General features: G+C 39.2%; 3 protein-coding genes and 1 long non-coding RNA gene across 4 annotated transcripts in view; 2 read left to right on the top strand and 2 right to left on the bottom strand.

Annotated features, from left to right (window-relative positions):
* The window catches only part of LOC6593802 (discoidin domain-containing receptor 2), a 151,779-nt gene extending 136,979 nt beyond the window's left edge, over nucleotides 1-14,800 (bottom strand). The window contains exon 1 of the mRNA XM_026989024.1: nucleotides 14,570-14,800. The gene's annotated coding sequence lies outside the window, so the exon portion shown is untranslated. The remainder of the gene's footprint in view (nucleotides 1-14,569) is intronic.
* The window catches only part of LOC113565815, a 178,048-nt gene that overhangs the window by 23,424 nt on the left and 133,541 nt on the right, over nucleotides 1-21,083 (top strand). The window lies entirely within an intron of this gene.
* On the top strand, nucleotides 6,772-7,519 carry LOC6593806 (dopamine N-acetyltransferase). The gene has a single exon (XM_002019237.2). The coding sequence runs from the start codon at nucleotides 6,807-6,809 to the stop codon at nucleotides 7,482-7,484; it is 678 nt and encodes a 225-aa protein (XP_002019273.1). The 5' UTR covers nucleotides 6,772-6,806; the 3' UTR covers nucleotides 7,485-7,519.
* On the bottom strand, nucleotides 9,049-9,868 carry LOC6593807. The gene has a single exon (XM_002019238.2). It carries the CDS (start codon nucleotides 9,847-9,849, stop codon nucleotides 9,184-9,186), a length of 666 nt encoding a protein of 221 aa, XP_002019274.1. The 5' UTR covers nucleotides 9,850-9,868; the 3' UTR covers nucleotides 9,049-9,183.

Here is a 21,083-nt window from a genome sequence, read left to right as displayed (position 1 = left end):
GTTTTTCCATTCCCACATATGTAGATATATTATAATGGGGGAAAATGTTTGCTCCTCACATACTCGGACGAGCAGTAGGCAGGAAGTTAATGTGGAATATGATTAGCCCCATGAATATTCCAAGCTCGGGGGAGCATGGACTCTCTTTGGAGAGTGAATCACAGTGCGGATTGGAGTGAATTTGGAACCTTCCTGAACTTCATTTCACAGATACGCAATATCTACATACTTTGAAGGCTTTTTAATGCCACAAAATACTAATTAAAACTAAGGGTGGACCAATGATCTATCTATGATCCAATCCCTCCATTTAATGGCTTCCAAAAATCCTCTTTGAACCTTCCTGAACTTCATTTCACAGGACTATGATCTTCAAATAAATATCCATAAGATATACATACTTTGAAGGCTTGATGGATAGAACTATCTATGTATCTATGTATGATCAAATCCCTCCATTTAATGGCTCCACAAGTACTATTTTTTAACCGCTTTAACCCTTCCACAATTTCCCTTGGACTTTCCCCAACTCTATTTTTTTTCTGTTGCCTTTCTCCCATTTAAAAAACTTCTTCTGTCTGGCCAAAAGGCCTTGGCCCCCGATGACAAATTAGCACTTTGCGTGTCACTTTTATTGCGCTCCCTTTCAGCAGCTGCTGCTGCTTGCAGGCCAGAACGGAACCGAAAGTTCTCTATTTGTGTATAAACGAGAGGGGAGAGTATTCATTATTAATATCCAACGAGAGTCCGAGTCGACCCCAAGAGCCACCATAATGACCGCAAAACTCGGACTCTCTGACCATCAGACGCCGCGCCGCCCCGCCGCCCTGCCGCCCCGCCGCCCCCTGGCCGCCCCTCTCCAGGGACCTGTTTGTTGTCGTCTGGCGCTGGCCGCCTTACAAATGACTTTTATTCACGTTAGCGGCAGCGTTCGCGTCCGTCGCCAACTTAAGTCATAATTTTCCATCATAATTTTCCTACCATTTTTTTTTCTTTTTTCTCTTTTTTTTCTATTTATTGTTTTGTTTGTTTCTTGTGTCCTGTGCTTTCATGTCCTTGTTCTGGTTGATTAGTTCTCTGCTGTCGCCGTTTCTTGGGTTCTTGGAATGTCCTTTTTCGTATTTAACTTTGGCCATAAGCAAATTGAGGTTATGTTGACTTTGTTTTTAGTGGCGCGTCTCTGCTTTTGTTGTGATTTATGCTTGGCATTTCTCCACATTTGATTGATGTGCCTCGATAGATTGTTGATTGTTGATTGAGTGTTAAATGTTACAGTTTTTGGTGTGGGTAAATGGGGGTGGGGGGGTGGCTTTTATGGAGCAATTTTATGTGTTTTTAAATCTCAAAATATCTTTAAGAATTCCCACAAAAAAAACTCTTTCGTTTCGCCTTGCCCACACTCGAAATAAAAGCCCCAAAAAAACACTAAACACAAAATAACAAAAAAAAAAAAACCTGTTCGCCCCACATCCAAGGCGGTAATAAAATTATATAAAAATCGCTGACGTCCCACAATAAATTCCGACTTGCAACACCTGCAACATAGGAAATGAGAGCAAAAAATACTACGGAAGCAATGCATTTTCGATGGATATGTTTTTGGTGTAAACTTTTTGTTTTCTTTTTCTTTTTTGGTATTTATTTTTTGTGGGTGGCGGTGGTTCGTTCTCCGATTACAGAGACAGGGCCGAATGTTTAGCGTCATGGCCTGGACCTGTGCTCTGTCGAAAGACCATTCCACAGAATATGGTTTTTGTTTCTTTCTTTTTTTTTTGCGCTATTTTTACACAGCAGGTGGCGGCATGGGCCCTGTGAAGTGGAACCGACGACGACGACGACGACGAAAAGAACGTGACCAAGGCCCTGACATATGTACAATACTCGTAGTACGTTGCAGTCCGTCCCGTTCCCCGCCGTTCCCTGCCGTTCCCCGCCTTTTCTCCACTTGAGTCTGTCAATAAATCAGTGAACATTTGTCATGCACACGCCCGCTGCTCTGCTGCTGCTCTGCCCAAAGATCAATACGCCACTCCGTCTGCCCGCAGAGTCTCTCTCTCTTTCTTTTGTCTCTTTCTTTGGTTATTCGTCGTTTCGTTTTTACCTGTTGCGCAGGCGCCGCTTTGCAATGTTTTTACGAGGGTCTCTCGCTCGCTTCTCAGCGCCTAAATCAAATGATTAGATTAACCAGATAACACACACACACACACACACAAAAACAAAAACAACAATAAAACTGAGCAAAAATAACCGCTACAGTTAGTGGAGTGACCATTGGCGAAGGGCTGTGCTGAGGTGGGGGGGCGGGGAGAGGGAGAGGCTCTTGCACCGCACTGCAGCAGACACATAAATCATTTTTGTTTATTAATATCTTTTTTCTCTCTCTTTCGTTGTGCGTCTTTCCCTGTTTCTTTGTTGTTTCTTGTTTCTTGTTTTTTTTTTTGCAACTTTGTTTTTGTTAGTTTTATGAAAATCGATTTACAAATTTTTTTATATGCAGGCGGCTGGCCAGTCGTTGCGGTGCGCTGTGGGAATTGTTTTTGCAGCAGCGCGGTAGATGGGGAATTTTTATTGCCTTTAGTTTTGTTTTTTTTTTTTTGCAGCGGAGAATATTATGAGGGTAGAAATATAGTCTACAAATTTAAGAGAGCTAGTGTATTTATCAGTAGAATCAGTTCTTGGTGCTATTCACAGCCGAAAAGTTGGTAAAATATTGATATATTTTTCATTGAAATAATATTAAAAACTACAATTAATAATGAAATAAAATAAATAACAAATTCTACTAAAATAATAAAAAAGATAAACAAAATAAATAATAATAATCAAATAATAAAAAATATTTAATAACAATTCAATAATAAATATAAATAATAATAATCAAATATTAAAAATAAATATTAATAAAAATAAATAAAATATAAAAAAATTTCATAGTAAAATTAATACATTTTTTCGAAAATAATTTTTAATGCTTGTCTACAAAAAAGTGAATAGATACTAATATTTTATTGACATTTCCCTAATAGCACAAAAAATACATAGACGAATTTCAAAAACTAAAATACAAATTTAAATAGAGCCTAAAGCCATTTTTATGATCCTATTTTTTATGTTTTTGAACCAGTAACATGATAAAATTCTTACATTTAAATGAAATCTATATTTATTTCCAAAATAATATTCCCGAAAATACTTTCAAGTGCAATATTCATCGCTCTTCACCTCAGCGATTGCCCACATTTCAATAAAACTATCCATTCAATGGAGAACCAAACATTCTACAAGCACCACACGAATTCCACTCGAGAAAACACCTGAATTTCCGAAGTAGCTCTCAAATTATTTCAAATTTGTTTAATAAATCATTTAAAAAACATTCGAAATTCACTAAACCAAACAAACTGTTTTGAACATTTCGTTAAAAGCAACACAAAAATTTTAATTGAAAGAGGAAAACAAGAACTGCCCAAACGGCCGAAACAGACGAAGTAAATTTTCAAATAAATATTCATAGAAAAGTGAAACAACAGGCAAAAGGCCGATCCGGTCCGACCAAACCACTTGAAGGGAAAAATCAGATAAACGAACTTTGAATCGAATTGAATTTAGTTGGAAGATTGGAAGATCTCGAGAGTTTAGGAATAGTAGGAATTATTGTAATGCGTTACACATTGTGTAGGCAGCCGAAACGAAATCTCGTAATCGGAGGAATATCTCTTTTGAATAGCGTTAAATTATGCATCACTTTTTTTTGGGAAATTTAAAATTCCGTTTTTGTTATTTTTCACTAATTAACAAAAAACACAGAAATTTTCGTAGAGACTGCCGACTGCCTGCGGGGCTGCCCTTTGGGGCCCAAAGAGTGCATCCGTGTACGCCCCGGGAGGGCCTTGCATATGAAAATTGTTTAATAAATTAATTACCTCTAAAGATAATATCGAAAAAGAGACAAGTAGCTGGTTGTTCCACTCGTAAAACTACATAGTTTTAGGGGATCCCTTGATTGCAGGTTTGCTGGCAGGCAGAAGCCTTTGGGAGCCTCTCGTTTTTTTTGGGTTTTAAGAGAGGGTATGCCGGAATGGAAGTGCGGAATGTAATCGTTGTGAAGGTATTACCTGGAAATAAAAGATATTTAATTAGTTACATGGCAAAAACAGTGTCTCTTGGTAAGAAATGGTTTCAAAAATATATGAAATTATATTGTGTTTGGGGATTTATTAAAATTTTGGGCTTAATTCTGGCAAATAAAATGGAAATATTCAACTTTTACACTTGAAAAACCCCTGTATATTTCTGAAGTTGTATTAAAACGTATCGCATACCCAGAAGAATGATAATTTGTATCAGTTAATGTTTGGTTATATATTTTCTCGAATATTCTACGGCATTTAAAGAAGTTTTTCCTTCAAAGACCAAACGCTCACGTGCAAAAACCTCATTAATCTTTAGGATAGTTATCAAATAAATCAATGTATGATGTTTTATCCATAAGTTGAGTTTCGCTATAGATGTTATCTTGAAGAAAATATCAGTATCATCCTTCCACTAAAGAGTTTCACCTTATAACTTAGTACTTATGTTAGTACTTTAGTTTCTATGACATAACTCCCATTATTCTTCAAAATATAGCCTCGAAACAAGGTCTTCAATGTATTCCCATATTCCCTTACCAAAATATCATAATACTCGTACACCTCCTTTCATATCCCTTAAAATCCATTCCGTTTTCATCTTTATAATCTCTAATATATCTTCTATAGAGTATTCCCTAGTCGTTTTCTCTTCTTCTTCTCCTGCCTCTCTTCCACTTATTTTGAATATATTTAATCTTAAGATCTCTCTCTCTTTATCTCGCTGTCTCAATCTTCTGTGGCTATCTGCACAAACAAAATCTAAATCAATGAAAATGATTTGATTAAATTGTTTTCTCTCTTTCGTTTCTGTTGTAGTCAAATCTTCATTATGGTATCTACTTAGGAGGGAATATATATTCTTTGGGTGCGTCATGGAACCCAGCAGAACAGCGGCATCAGAAGCGGCAGCATTCAATTTTGTTCCAGTATTTCTCTTTAGAATCTTTTTAATAGACAATCAGCCGCAAACAAAACACAGACTCTCGCACTGGCACTTGTTCTAAATTAATCTTCATTAGGGTCACTTAGGCAATAACAAAAACAACAAAAAAGCCGAGTGGAGGTCGTCCCACCATAGCTTATGGGGTACGTACAATATGTTGCAAGCAGGAGAAGCCTGCCCCGATGAGTGGCGCAAACTTTGATTGAATTTTCATTAAATTTTTGCGCTGCTCTGCTCTGCTCTGCTCTGCGCTGCGCTGCGGTTGCCATAAATCAAATATTCCAGCTAGCGAGAATGTTGTCAACTTTTCACTTTTAATTAGTTTGGCAGTTGGGTTGAAAAAATATTTTTAGGTCACGCCCCGGCACACACACACACACACACACAGAGGCACACACAGAGCCATCGTGGCCCACCGTGTGGCATGTGGCATAAATCACAAATTCACTTGCGCAAATATTTGGAGAACATTTTTCCGATGCACCTGTGTGCGATGAGGGCGACAAAAGTTGCACAAATATTCTGTCATAGCCGCAGTGTACTGTACATACAGTGGAGCTGGAGAGTCTGTGGCCAGGAGGCCTGCGGCTGGCTTTTGTTTTCGTTTTTACGAAAAGCGTAACCATTTTTGCTGCATAATTTTGGGCGCTTTGACAAGGCTGGAATTTTTAAGGGACAAAAAAAAACAATCACTCGTAAAATTCGTTAAAATATTTAATCAAATTCTAGCGTTACTCGAAAGAGTTTTACCCGAAGGCTAAATTCTTTAAGAAATTTAAGGTAGAGGAATAACAACTGTTGCAAGTCCTGGCTCCAGGATGGCACAAACATGCTAAACAGACGCTCCAGACGGGGTCCCTCGTCACTCTTTGCTCTCTTTCTCTCTGTCGATTTTCCACTGCAGACATGTAAATTATGTTGGTTTTTGGTCAGTCCGATGGTCGGGCCGGGACCGGCAGACAGAGTCCACAGACCAGGGTCAGGAAATGGTCCTGTTTGCCACCTTTTTGCGTATTTTCGGTGGAGTTTCTACTCGCTTTTTAGGGGGGTGGGGGGCGGGCTACTGTCTCCTCTTCTACTTCCCCCTTTTTGGGTGGGGAGTTCCTGTCTCCTCTTCCCCCTTTTTGGGTGGGCAGTTCCTGTCTCCTCTTCTCGCCTTCTCTGGCGTCTCTTTGTCTCTTCTGGGGTGCTCCTTTCTGTTTTCGCAGTCTGTTATTGTTTCTACTTTAAGCGTTTATAATTTTTGGCATTCCTGTTTCTGGTTATAAATCTATATAACCGACAGAAGCAGCCGCTCTCTCACTCTCTTTTTCCATTGCATAGCCAGCTCTCTCCCAGTGAGACTCGAACGCTTATAAAGGAGGCATTTGTGCCTCGACAAAAACGTTTTTTCACTGATAAAAATTATCGAAAATTAATGCGCTATTTGTGGGAATTTAATTTGTTGTTTGTTTACATTTTCTTTATATTAAAATTTGTTTTTCTGTTTTATTTTTTTTAATTTCTTTACTTCCATCCATCGTTCCACTGTGCCATCACCTTTTGGTAATCTTTTTTCAAAGAATTTTATTGTTTTATTTGTAGCTTTTTACAATCTCTCTTTCACTTTAAATCGTAAAAAAAGCCTGATATTCTAGTCATTATTGAGCCAACGGCTGCAACTATTTTCGAATCGAAACATTCGTGAGTGGAAAGAGCTACTGAAGAGACGTCGAAACCGGGAATTCAACATGGAACCGACCACAAAGGACGGCGTTACCGTACGCATTATGACCCTGGCGGACTATGAGACCTTTAAGTACGTATTCGAAGAGCAGTTCATTCGGGGAGAACCCCTCAGCGATCCCATTGCTGCAGCAATAGACCCGGAAGTATGGAACTTGTACGATCAATATCATCAGTCACTGGTTGCCGACGGGACCTGCGTGGTGGCCATCGACGAGGAGAACGACGGCCGTGTCGTGGGCTTTGTGCTGGCTGAGGGACAGGTCCCCGAGGATGTGGAGAAGCACCGCCAAGAGGCCGATGCCGTGGCCCTGCCGGACACGGATATCACCGGTCACATCAGGCGCATAAACTACGTGGTGGAAAGAGATGCAAAACTCTACGAGCACTACGGAGTGTCCAAGCTTTTGTACTCCCACTTGACCTGTGTGGATGTGTCGATGAGGGGCAGGGGATTGGGTTCTCGGCTGGCCACCGCCGCCATGGAACTCGGACGATCCAAGGGCTATCCCCTGATGACGGCTAACTGTACGAGCTTTTACTCTGCCCGACAGAAGGAGGCCTTGGGAATGGAGTGTATCTATTCGCTTAAATATGAGGACTACAGGGGTACAACGGGCAAGGTGATATTTTCCCCGCCGGCACCTCATAGGGAGGTACGAGTGATGGCCATTAGGTTGTGAGTTATCTTTCCAAGACTTTAATGAGTAATAAAATGTGACCAAAATGTGTGACTAATGAAGTATTCGGTGGGGGAGAAGTGCAAAGGTTAAAGCTGAAAGCTTTCGCAGTGCTTTCCAATCGTGCGATCAGCTGACCAGAAGCTCGTTCTAGAGTCGAGCTCTTCTCCCTCCCTCCCTCGTTGAGGTAGTCCACCCACACATCGGGGGGTCAAGCCCCAAAAGCCCCCACACGCGTACATCTGTTACGTAATCAACGCGTCTTCCAAAAACAAAAGCAAAGGCAATGTCGTGGGCAGTGGGCAGTGGGAGGGAGGGAGGGAGCATGTGTGTGTATCTTGTAGATACTTTTTCGCATGTATCGCATCGCCAAGGCATCGCATGTGGTTAGCGTTACGCCGCCCCGCCATTGGATTGGATTACAAACACAATAAAATAACAATTAGTCTTAGTGCGAAGAAAAGTGGAACAACAAAAGCAAAGCGAGGAAAACCAAAGAGAAAAGCAGCAGCCCCGCCAGCCAGCTAGCCAGCCAGCATTTGCCTTGTAACAGTAGAAGATGGCAGAGGGGAGAGGGCAGAGGGGAGGGGGTCCCTTCAGCACGAGAAAAAGTTTGTGTGGAGCGAATAGAAGCGATGGGACTTTAAGAATTAAAGTTTCGGGGAGAGAAATTTCTGCGAAAAAAGCAAAGTGATTCGAGCTAACATTTCGCAAATCAATAAGCGATAGAAAAAATAGTTCTAATTCATAGAAATAGGTATAAACTGTGGAAAATGGGTATAGTGCGTAGAAAAATTTATAATTTGTAATTTATAAATTTGTAATTTATAGGAAAAAGTATAATGGATAAAATGGTATAAGGGATAAAATAGGTATAATTCAGGGGAATAGGTATATTGCCGCAAACATTTTGAAATCCGTGAATAAATGTAAAATTGATAGAAATAAGTACGACGAATTAGGTATAAGCTACAGAAATAGGTATAAACCATTGTAAAAGGTATACGCGATAAAAGTAGGTACAGTTCATAGAAATAGCTAGGGTTTATACCTATAGAAATCCTAGAGAAAGAGTTATATATCAAAGAAATAGGTATAATATCTTTAAAAAGGTATACTCAATAGCAATAGGTATAGCAATGAATGAATTAGGCGTATACTATTGAAATAATTTGAAGGTATAGTTAGAGATAGGCATAATCCATGGAAATGGGTAAATATCGATACAAATCGATCAAGAAAACGATGAAAAATTGATCAATAGTCGATGAATGTCTATATAAATCGATAATTGCATAGGAAAAAAGTGTGAAATCTATCAATAGTCGATAAAAGTCGATAGAAAATCGATAATTGCATAGTGCCTTTCAAAAAGCATTATTTCACGGATCACAGAGACTTTCCTTCAAATTGTTGCTTGTTGGACCCACAAGACGTTTCATACTCAAAAATTGAGTAAATACTCGTATTCTTGATACCACTATCTTTCTGCTGTTAGAGAAAAGCTTTTATGTATGCGATAAGATTTTCAGATTTCTCTCGAAAACAATCAGAGATAGCATACGAGTAAAAGGCGTCTAACTAAGCTTTATTTCCATTCACAGTGCTTTCTAATCTATAATTATAATTTTGCGTATAAAATACAAGTGTTTTTGGGTGTTTACATATTCTTTGGTGCCCTGCAATCCGGCAGTCGCCTCCGCTAGAGGCGTATGCCCATGACACTGCCCTCCGTGTGAGGGGCTGGCGGTCGTAGGACGACCCTCCCCTGATCGTCTTTGTAATCCGCATAGATCTGCGAGTGAATGCACTCCATCTTGAGGGCGGACATGAGGCGCGTGGAGTTCTGGTTGGTGCAGGTGGAGACCATGGCAGAGAAGCCCTTGGTGCGGCCCAGATCGATGAGGGCGGAGACCAGGCGAGAGCCCAGGCCCTGGCGACGCACCGAAGAGTCCACGCCAAGAATATACAGGTACAGGGCAGAGTCCACGCCGTAATGCTCAAAGTAGTTGGCGCTCTTTTCGATGCCAGCGAGAAATCTGTGGATGTGATGCAGCAGACAGGTGGGCTCCAGCTGACGGGCCTCGGCGTAGTGCTGCTCGACGTCTTCCGGCCTTTGGGCGCCTGCCAGAATCACGCCCACAATGCGATTGGCGTTCGCCTCATCGATGGCCACCAGAGAGACACCCTGGCGGATGAGCGACAAATGCAGCTCCGATTCGGCGGGTATGACCTCCGTGGCCGCCTGATCCTCCTGCGGGGTGAGCATCAGGGGCTCCTCCTTGAAGAAATGCTCGGCCAGAAAGGCCTCCACCTCCTCGTAGTCCTCCAGTCGCATGACGCGTATGCTGATGATCGCTGATGACATCTTTTCAAGTGCCTTCGCGCACACGAACTGAGAGAAATTTAACGCAATTTACTTGCTTTATACGCCGTCGAGAATTTTAGCGAATTTGAGCGACAAAACGACAAACACTCATTGCACATGGAGAGCGCTTGCTCGGAGCTTTTTTCAAATGTGTGTGGCGAGGCGACCTTCCCCACACCACCAGAGCCCCAGAGCAGGCCACCAGCCACCCACCAAACTAACGGCGTGTTGTTCTTATCAAGAAGCTTTATTAATATACCTATATATTGTACACTGTATACGTAAGACATTTGTTTGTTTTCTTGCTTGCGGTTGAACGAGGTTGAATGACTTGCGGGCCGCCCCGCCGAACGAGCATGAATAATACTCGAATTTGGTTGGGTTCATTTCTACATATATGTTTTGAGAGGTTAAATAATTGATGGAAGTACCCTAAAGTTCAGTCAATCCGGAAAAGGGAATAAGTAGCTTTGAAATTATATCATTTCTCTGGACCTTTTGAAGATCTAAATGATTCCCAAGTTTATGGAACTTTGTGTATTATATTACGAGACTTGTACACATTTTAGAGCTTAGATAAAAGAAGAGTATCTGTCGGTCTTGTGAGTTTTTTGCACTCCTAACGGCATCAAGTTTTTTTCGGCGGCTATTAAAGATCCAGTTACCCAAATAAATATACAAACATATAAGAATGTAGGGGGAATACAGCTGCATTGGTATTTTAATTTATTTCATATATTTCTGACGAGTTATAAGATATTAGAGAATTTTTAGAAGAGAAGAAGGTGTATTGGCATTGTAGGAAGGTTGCTAATAGTCATAATTTTGATCCTCTTTTAAGTTTATATTTTGTTCTGTTATATCATACAAATCATAATAAAATTCAATTTATTTTGACTTTTTTTTGTCTCTTTGGAGGATTAAATATTTGATAAAGATTTATGTTTATAATTATGCAATTTTTTTCGCATATCAATATGAAAAAAATATAACTATAATCTCCATTGCATTTATATAATATTTAGTTCAAAATGTCGTATTATTGGAAGCCTTTTAGCTTTTTGTTACATTTTTCTGATGATATTCTATGTGAAAATATATTTTTAGCACGAAAAACCATAAAAACATCTACATTTTTTCTATATCTGATGATATTTCTGGACTATTTATGGGATTTAATTTCTTTTAAGAGCTAAAAAAAACCGGCTGTAACTTTGTTTAAAAGGTAGCTGCAGTTCCAAACACCTTTGTTTTTTTTGTTTATCTTTCGAATGACAAATAATTTTGCCAGACAGATGAACTATAATTTTGAACAGGTTTCAGATTTCAATAGAGAAAGAGAGAGTGAGAGAGAGAGAGAGAGAGAGAGAGAGAGGGAAAGAGAGAGAGCTTTGGTTTGGGCCTCGCATCGCGTGATTCGATATGCAAAATGTCAGGTTGTTGAGTTCCCAGCAAAAACGTGACTCCCCTCCTCCCCTTTCACCCCTCGGGAAAATCACTCCCCTCCTGCACACACAATGCACCCTTGGCGGAATCCTTCAAATAAATTATGAATCGCTTCGGTGCTCAAAATGCAAAATGCAGGTCATTAGTGCAATTTAACCCCCTGTCAAACCCAGCCCGCAAAGCAATCATGGTCCCCTCTCTCCCTCTCCAATGGTAGACCCTCACGCACTCCTTCCCTCCCCCCCCGCTGAGGCACACCACTCGCACGCACTCATTAACCCTTTGTCGCCGTCTGTTGGCAGTTTTGCATCTCCTCTCCTCCCCTCCCCTCCCCTCGCCCCATCCCTTGCGGCGGACGCTACTTTGTTGTCTGCTTTGTTTGTTGCTTTATCGCGTTATTTCAGCGATTCGTTTGAGCCCCCTCCACGACTCCTCTACTTCCCCCCCTTTCGGCACTCATTTAGTCCTCCCTTCCCCACCCCCCTTCGCTTTTTTCTGCCTTTCCTCCTCCCCTTTTCATTCTCTTATCTCCTTTGCTGATGGCATTTTGTTCACATTTTAAACAAAATACATTTTTTATTTTATTCTTTGTTTTTTATGGGAATTTAATTCGATTTAAAAGCCATAAACAAAATTCCGTCTCTAACTGACATTGAAGATCGGGTTTTGTTTATGCCGTGCACACTATTATTTCTAAAAAGTATTAGGAATCGGAGATGACTTTTGGAAACTGAAGATTCTTCTTCGATTCTTTAAAGATTTTAGAGTACTCGTTGCCTGTCTATCGGACTTTGTGGGACTTTCAAACGGAACCTCTTAATGCGACTCCTTAATATTAGTTATCTACTCTAAGAACAGCAGGTCAAAAAACTATAGCTTGTATATATTTATTCTTTATTCAACATCAAAAATCAAGTCTTTTCTTGGATGAACTTGTTTTTTAAAGACAATTCAAAGAACAATAGAAAAGTTCAGATTTTTATGATAATAAACTTAAAGAAATATAAGCTCTAATCGCTAAAAATCTTTTAATAATAAGTATAGAATCATTAGCGATCGTTTGACAGACAAAACTTTAACAAAAAATAAAGAAAAAATACCAAAACCTTGGCTTATCCAAATATATGGCCAAAAAACTGCATAAGCTTTAATATATGTACTTTATGTATATCTCATAGATATCATAGATGTATCATAGTGTATCTAAACCTTCGGTTGCCCCCTAACTATTTCCATTCGCCCATTTTCTATGACTTTTTCCCGTGTGGTGTTGCCTTTTTGGTAATTGTTTTTAAATAATTGGCATTTAATTGTGTATTGACGTCATTTTCAAGGTTTTAAATTGATGAAACCGTGGCACTCGGTGGCACTCGCCCTTCGAAAGGAAAACAAATTAAAGTTTATTGTAATCGATTTTCACTAAAGAAAACGACCGAGGGAGCGGCAGAAAAGCGGGGAAAAAATTTTGTTGCCATTTTTTGTTGCTGTTGTTGAACGTTTCAAGTTTAATTTTCGATTTTTATTTTCGTGTTGATGACAACACACACAGACACACACAGAGATCGAGGGAGAGCGGAGTACGTGACCCGCTTAACAAATTTGTGCGTGTTTCGAGCCACCCTCCAGTGCCACTTAACCCATGAAAAAAAACCCACCACCCACCTACCCCCCACCTACCCCCCACCGCTGAACCTCCTTTATAGTTATTGCAGTTTTATCTCCAGTTTCGGACCATTTCAAAAGTCACTTTTACCGATAGATACTCCGTAGTAGTAGTAGTACTTTCTCGTTTAATTAAAAGCAAATGCATTTAAGAGCTATTTCGGGGAGTGGCTTCACGGCTGCCGATGGGCTGTTTCCCACGCTCCTGCCCAGCCCTATTGACTCTATGAATATTCAAAGAAATACTCGCACTCGCACTCGGTTCATACTCGTTGATCGATTTTCATGCCTATTTGTTTTCAGTGCTTGAATGCTCAGGCATTTTGGTAGTCAGTCACTTAATTTTCAAGGTTTTAATTAGCATCTTTTGAGGGTCTACGGGTCTCTCGGCGCTTAAGTCAACGCCTGGTGACTGCCTCTAACTAATGAGAGTTTTTTGTGGCTTTAAGCCACATAATAACTTCATCAAACCGAAAGCCACCAAAGTGGCTGTCGATAAAAGGTGTAAACTTGGTGGATTATGTGACAGATTGGAGCGTTTGTTATGGAGAGACTTAAGAGGAGTTGATTGGGGATTATATGATGTAATGAATAGATTGAAGTTTGGGGCTTTCATATGGAGCTGCCTTCAGGGCTATTGGATTGAATGGAGAGGTTGGAGTAGGGAGAGAACTTCCATCTTGAGGTAGGTCATACAAAATTCTACAATTTGTTGAATTTCGGGTGTATTCCCTTTTCTAAAGGAACTAGGGAATTATTACAATTTTCTGGGTATTTTATTAAAATTAAATTTATTTTAATTTAAATTTTGATGATGGTTTACAACATTTAAGGCATTCCTTAATGATTACTAGAGATATGCAGATTTTCTAGGTATCTATATAGTATTTTATGGATTTCTTATAAAGAACCTCGCGAAAATACTTCCTTTGGGTGATATTTTTACTCTTAAACTTTCCCAAAATGATATCCATCATCTCTCCATATATTTTCTATATTTGTTACCTATTTTATAAGAACTTATACCCAATTACTTTTAAATAAACCTCTTTACGTCTCTCAAATTTATATATAATATCCCCAGAAACATTTCCATGCAAGGATATATTTGCTTAAATCATATTCTTCATTGAATTCGCTCTCCATAAGACTCTGTGCTCTAATTTCATTGATAACCCCACCGCAAACGCTTTATGTAACCCCAGAAACATCTAATTTGCCAAGCACTGCCAATCCTCCAATCATCTACTTCTCCCAGCCAGCCCCTACCGCCCCCACTCCTGCCGCCGTCACCCCCTTTCGAATCAGTTGCAATTTGTACTTAATTTGTGCCTTAAAAGTTTTCATTTAATCTACCCCCACACACCCACACACACACACACACACAGCCACTAACCATTTCCCAAATAAAGATAAACTTTTCCGGAAAATGCCCAATAAGTGGAAAACCGAAAAAGAGAGATACTTTGCCCACAGAAGGAACTTTTTCTTGTTGTTATTTTCACATAATTAAATTGACATTAGACATCGTTTAACTTTTATCTAACTGCCGGTTAAAAGAAGGGAGGAAAATGTTACCTTTTAGGGGGTGGGGGGGAGGCAGAACACTTACCTGTTTTAGGGGGGAGATCCTCTCCTTAGATGGATATACTTTTGGTTAGACTGTTGCATATGGATTGAGGCTCCATCACACCTCCTTCCACACCTGTTCCTCGCGCACACACATACACACCCGAACGCGAAACGATTTGCGATTTACGATAACCGACAGCCGATGGGACGATGGAACGATTGCCGTCGATAGGATGGCCAGAAAATTGCGACGCCAATTGCGCGACACGTTACTCCAGCAAAAGTTTCGCAACGACTACTGGCCCGACAATTGGAGCTGCCTCAACGAGCGCCACAATGTCATCCACATGCCATACAGACACAAGGGGCAAGCAGCCGCTGCTCGAGAGCAGCGTTGGTGGTGAGGGGAGTGGGCGGGGTGGGGATAAATGGACGTAGAACATTTGCGATTTCCTCCTGGCTGCGTGACGTTTCCTGCTGGCTGCCGTGAAAGAGAGGAAGAGCGAGAGCGGGAGAGAGTTTCAGTATCAATCCATTCTCGTGTGTGTGCACCTGTAAGCGTCGGCGGCATCGAGTACCGTTAGCGCAACTCAACGAAGCCGAAGCCGAAGCCGAAAAGCGGTGCCAGCAGCAGAGAGTGTGAGAGCAAATGCATGTGTGGATGGCATGTGGATCGTAACGACAGAGTGAGAGAGGGAGCGACGAAATGCAGTTGCTGCTGTGCTGGGGGGAACAGGTGAGAGGCGTCCTGCTACCTGGGAGGAATTCATGAAATACATTTTTGATATTATTTAAATTTATTTAAAGTGTGAAAAGAATTTTTTCAATATTTGTAAATTCGAATATACACACTTGATCATAATAATAGGTACACCTTGAAGCTTTTCATTAATAATTAGTTTTATCGTACTTTAAGTGTTGAAAACAAAATTTTGTTTGGTATGTTTTATTTGTCAATGTATTGCAGTTCCGTGGCAAAAAAATGAAACAGGGAAACCGCCGAATAACAGAGCTTTAAGCGAAATTGCGAGTTGACATCACATTATGGCTGATCAAAATAATAGGTACAGTGTCAGTAAATTTTGAATATCAAGTGAATAATTTGGAAATTCTTGACTTTTTGGCAATTAAACATCCATTTCATTTAACAACAGTCTAAATATAAACAAATAATTATTTTTTTCTTACAAGAATAGGCCGAATGTCTTATTGTACAGCCCAATTGGCTCTTAGTCTGAAAAAAGAAGGCCAATTTCTTCGGGCCATTGCCAAATTAATGAAAAGGTCTCATAATTTTGTTACAATGTTTTAAAAATTAAAACCTAGTCAGGAAACTCGCGGAAAGCCACAGAAAACAACCATAACACTTGACCACTACATACTTTTCTTTGAGAAATAAGGACCCATTTAAGTCGTCAAAGGCTATTGCATCAGAAATTGCACTAGAAGTTAGTGCTCCAACGATCTGTAGACGGCTACAACAAGCCAGCCTTCCAAGGAGAATAGAAAGAAAGGTCCCACTTACGCGTCAAAAAAATTTAGCCATGGGGCAAACTTTTGCTAAAGATCATAAAGACTGCGCAGGATGCGCCGGAGAGAAAAAGTGGAGAAGCCTTTTATGGAGCGACGAAACTAAAATAAATTTATTAGGGAATGAATGTGAAAGCAATGTAGGAAGCCCTAAACGAAGGAATTTTGATCCATGTTTCAAAAAAAAAATTTCTCAAACATGGAGGTGCCAGTTAAAGATATGGGGCTGCTCATCCTGGTACGGCGTAGGTCCATTTTTCCTGACAACGAACAGAATGGACGCTGAGCAATACAAACCCAGATTGCAGACAGTTATGCTACCTTATGCTGAAGAAAACATGAGTTTCCATTGGGTATTTAATTAATATAACGACCCAAGGCACACATCTAAGCTTTTGACCAACTTTTTTGAGGACCAAACAATAGACGTTTTAAAGTGGCTTCCTAAATTTTCCGACTTAAATCCAATCGAAAACTTGTGGGGAGATTTACGAAACAAAATTAGCTAAGTTTTCATTTTCAAATAATCAAAAATTATGCGAGGGCGTCCAAAAATTGAGGTATGAGACACCTGCCAGACGCTTATTACAAGTACGCCAAAAATAATTATAAAGGTGACAAAAAGTCAAGGTGGATACATCGGATATTAACTATAAACCCCATTTAGGCAACAAAAAAATAATAATAATCAGTTAACAAACTTTTTTCATAACAAAACTTGAAGTGTACCTATTATTTTGAGCAGCCTGACATTGACTCTGAAGTACAAATTGCTCTCTTTTCTTTTATAACATTATCCTATAATATAATAAAGTTTTTTTTATTGAAAACAAATACTGTTGGTATAATTGAGAACTAATTTTAAGTTTCAAATATTGAATACAACTGCTTTTTGTTATGTTAAAGTTTACGTAGATGTGTGTACCTATTATTATGATCAAGTGTGTATTTTAGAATAATTTTCTGATATTTTCTGGAACTTATTTCCCTCACTTTATTTGCTTCTACCTGCCTTATTAAATATTTAAAATTATTGATTACATTTCTCTGGACTCTGCCGGCCCGCCCACACAAACAAAACACAAAACTTAACGTTACTTTGTATTTACTTCGGAAGACGCTCAAAGAGAGCGGTACTCAAAGAGAGACTCTCTTTGTGGTGTTGTGGCAGGCGTATAAGACGGAACGTTGTGGGAAATGGAACAAGCATTTATTTTTGTTGCTCTGCTAAGAGAGCTGGAGAGCGTGTAAGAGAGCCGGCTGCCTGTTGATGAGCGTTTACATTTACCGTACCACGAATCTGAAACATACGCTAGTCCAGTGGGGGGCTGCCACTCACAGGGGGGGTGCAATCATTTATTTTTATATTTTACACTACTTCATGAAATTTGAGGAACAAAATATACGAGTAAATGCTTTTTATGGGAAGAATTGTATAAAAATCAATTATTTTGGAGTAAATTACTTTAGAAATAATTATGGAAATATTTAGAATTAACCAAGTAGATTGAACATTTAAAAAATTAACGAAAGAGTAAATTAATAGATTGGAACTCCTATAAGTGAAAAGCCAGGAGGGATATCCATCTCCCTTGAGAGAAAAATATAAATAAAAGTGGGATGAAAATATAAATGCATTATAAATAAAATACCATAGAACTACACAAATATTTGACCGTTGCAATTTCCATGCTTTATAGGAGAAAAATAAAAATTCTAAATTAATAAAAATATTTCGAAAATATTAAAGGTACTTCCATACAAATTATAAAGATTTTTTTGTGTGCTGAGAATTTCTAAACACTAGTTTTTCTATGCTAATAATAAAAATAAAATAAACTTCCAGTAAAAAGTACTCTGGGAAGTTTTACCCCCAAGTTCCAAACCATTACACCTTGCACGCTCCACAGGCAAGACACAGTCGACGCAGACGACACTTTTGCCCCACAGAACACCCCGAAGACACACTCCCACCCACCGCTCCACCGCTCCACCCTTCCACCCAACCATCCATCCATCCAACAGGTTCCAACACATTTTCGTTTCCAATTAGGGCCAACTGTGACCGTCTCGATGAGGTCCCGCACGGCAGAGCCCAGCCGGCAGCCCAGCCCCACAGACAGCCCAGACAACCTATAGATAACTGTACAGCATAGTTAATCCCCTCGATGCGACGGGTCGTTGTCGTTGCCAAACATTCAATCAAATTCTGTCAAAAGTTGCAGCGCCAAAAAGCTTAGCGCAACTTTAAAAAAAAAAAACAACAAAAGAAAAAAACAAGAAAATGCATATCAAATTGTTGACTTAATAAAAGACGCGGGGGAAGGGGGAGGGGGAGGGAGGAATGAAAGATAGATGGATGGGGTGGATGGGGAGGGCATAGGTTTCTTATCAATTTGAGAAGTTTTTCTTTTTCTTTGCCTCTGTTTTTTGGGGTATTTTGTCACTTGGGATTTGGTTTGGAAAGATTTTCCGTTTTTTTGTTTTTGGTTTTTGGTTTTTTTACTTTGTCTTTCTTTTGCACCTTTTTGGCGAATCGTTTTTTGGGAACGATTTAATGTCTGCAAAGTTTTGTCCCAACTGTTGATATCAGTTTGGGGATTTTGAAATTGAGGAGGCTACAAGAACTTTTGGCTACAGCCACAGGATATGTGTGCAGGCGAGGATTAAATCTGAGTTATCAGTGGGATATATATGGGAATATTTTAGGGGTGAATGAACACTCTGATAGCCACCCACATTTCCATAGATACGAGTATGTGAATGATTTTTTTTTTATTTCTAAAAAAAGAAGGCACTTTTTTCTGTACACTTTTTTTCTAGAATATTAGTTTTTTCTCGTTTTTAGAGTGAATTTAGAATATATTTTCGTAGCTTGCATTATTTATTTATAGTTTTTACTCTTGATTTAAATCTTTAGAAATAATAATTTAAATTTCGTTTTGGAGAAGTGTTTTAAAATTTATTTTTAATATATTTAAAAATACTTTCTCATCTTGTTATTCATTTGGCCTCACACATTTCGTTTTATTTTGATTGAATAATAAATATTCATACAAAAATATTGGAATTTTTTCGTTTTTAAATGCAGAAACATTTGATCAATTTTCTGGTTTTTTTTGGAGTGATTTCTAAGAACATTTTTAAAATGAAATTCATTTATTTATTAGTTTTATATTTTATTTAAATATTGAAAATTCATTGGAACTTCTAGAAATGTTAAATTAAGTTTCATTTCTGTGTAAAATTGTATAACAAATTTATTTCTGTGTACTTTGAGGCACTTGCAGCATCCAGCATATATTTTTTTTTGCATATCCACCCACATTTCTTTGAATTCCCTTCGAATCAGACAGTCTGACGAGCTTTAATTGACTTGGGATGTCTAAAAATACCGCTCAGAAGGTAAGCAGAAAATCCCAAAGTTAGCGAGGAATTTTATTTAGGAGGCTGCTGACCTTGGCTTTGGGTTCAAGGATAACCCTGGAATAGAACTCTGGTCATCTCAAGCAGGGATTTCGGGACACAGCCAAAGCAATTAGACAAAATGATTTGTGAATTGAGGGAAACGAAGGCGACACCTTGCCACCTGGCACCTCTTAGGGGCAGACAGACGCAGACAGGGCCCATGACATGGCAAAAAATCCAAGCGTAGGCCACATCAAAGGCAGAGACGGGGTAGAGAGGTGGCAATAGAAAATATTGGAAAAACGATTGAAAAGTAAAAGAAAAGAAAAGAATGGAATGGAAATCTTTGTGTGTGGGTTGTGGGTACGGTTTCGTTTCGTTCTTAAAGTCAAGACATCAAAGTGATTTTCTCTGACATTTATGAAGAAGCAGAAGCAGAAGCAGAAAAAGTGTTGGAAAATCAATAGCAAAAAGGCAACAGCAAAGGAAAGAGAGAGAGAAACGCCGCCGTGTGACGTGGCAAAACTATTTTACACCTGAACTGTCTGACCTGTCAAAAGTGAAGGCCTGAAAAGCGGCGGCAGCAGGCAGGCAGGCAGCAGGCAGGCAGGCGAGTGGGAGAAAAGGTTTGAAAAAACAAATAGAAAATCGCTTAAAGAAAGGTGCGGGGGAAAAGTAATGAAGATATTAGAGAGGGGAACCAGGGTGGAGGGTATCTTCTCTGACAGCCATGACAGTCATAATAAGGCAGGGGCCTGTCATAAGCTGTTGAGAGTCGATTGAAAAGGTCGAAGACAAAAGCCTGAAAATTCACCTCCAACGCTCTCGACCACTTCGGATGGGTTCCGATATTCCGCCTCCCGACGCCTCCCAACTCCTTGGCTTGTGTGGCACCTCTGGGCAAAAGTTTTCACCACATTGCACCCGAGCAGCAGAGAGACAGGCAGGTGGTGGCGGTGGCGGTGGCGCTGGTGGCGGCGGGGAGCCCAGGACAGGCACAGGCACAGGCTTTGGGGCACAAGTTATAGCCAAACTATGCAAAAATTGCCATCAATATTTCAATCAAAACTGACGCAGTCTTCTCTCTGGCTGTTTGCCTCAACTGGTTTTTCCTTGGGGAAAACGGAAATCTATTTCGAGGTGGGGTTTAAATATTTTTTGGGAGATTATTTTGCGGATTTTTGTTGTAGTTTTGAGGCAAGGCATAGAAAAATCCTTGTAAAAGAAGTGCCATAAAAAATCTACTACTTTTACAATTTTTAAGAAGATTATTTTTGAAGGCATTTTCTTAAAAAAATATATCAAATATATTTTATTTTTGAATTTCGAAGGTTTTCAATTTGTCTTAATCAGTCTCATTTAATTTAATTTATACAGATCATTATTAAACAAATTAATTTTAAGCTGAAATTTTAATTAAAGCTAAAAAATATTTATCTTAGAATCCTAAGGTTTTTCAGTTGTTTTAATTTAAAAATCTCTTTAAAAATATTAAGATTTATTTTTACTTGTCTTTTATTTGATTAATATTTAATAATTTATAAATATTATTTAATTTAATAATTTAAAGCATATTTGATTTTGATATTTTTATTCGATTCATATTTGAATATTAT

Source organism: Drosophila persimilis, unplaced genomic scaffold, assembly GCF_003286085.1.
Source record: "Drosophila persimilis strain 14011-0111.01,24,50 unplaced genomic scaffold, DperRS2 tig00000191-arrow-pilon, whole genome shotgun sequence".
Lineage (NCBI taxonomy): Eukaryota > Metazoa > Arthropoda > Insecta > Diptera > Drosophilidae > Drosophila > Drosophila persimilis.
The sequence above is the reverse complement of the archived record's forward strand: the minus strand, read 5'-3'. Positions and strand labels throughout refer to the sequence as shown.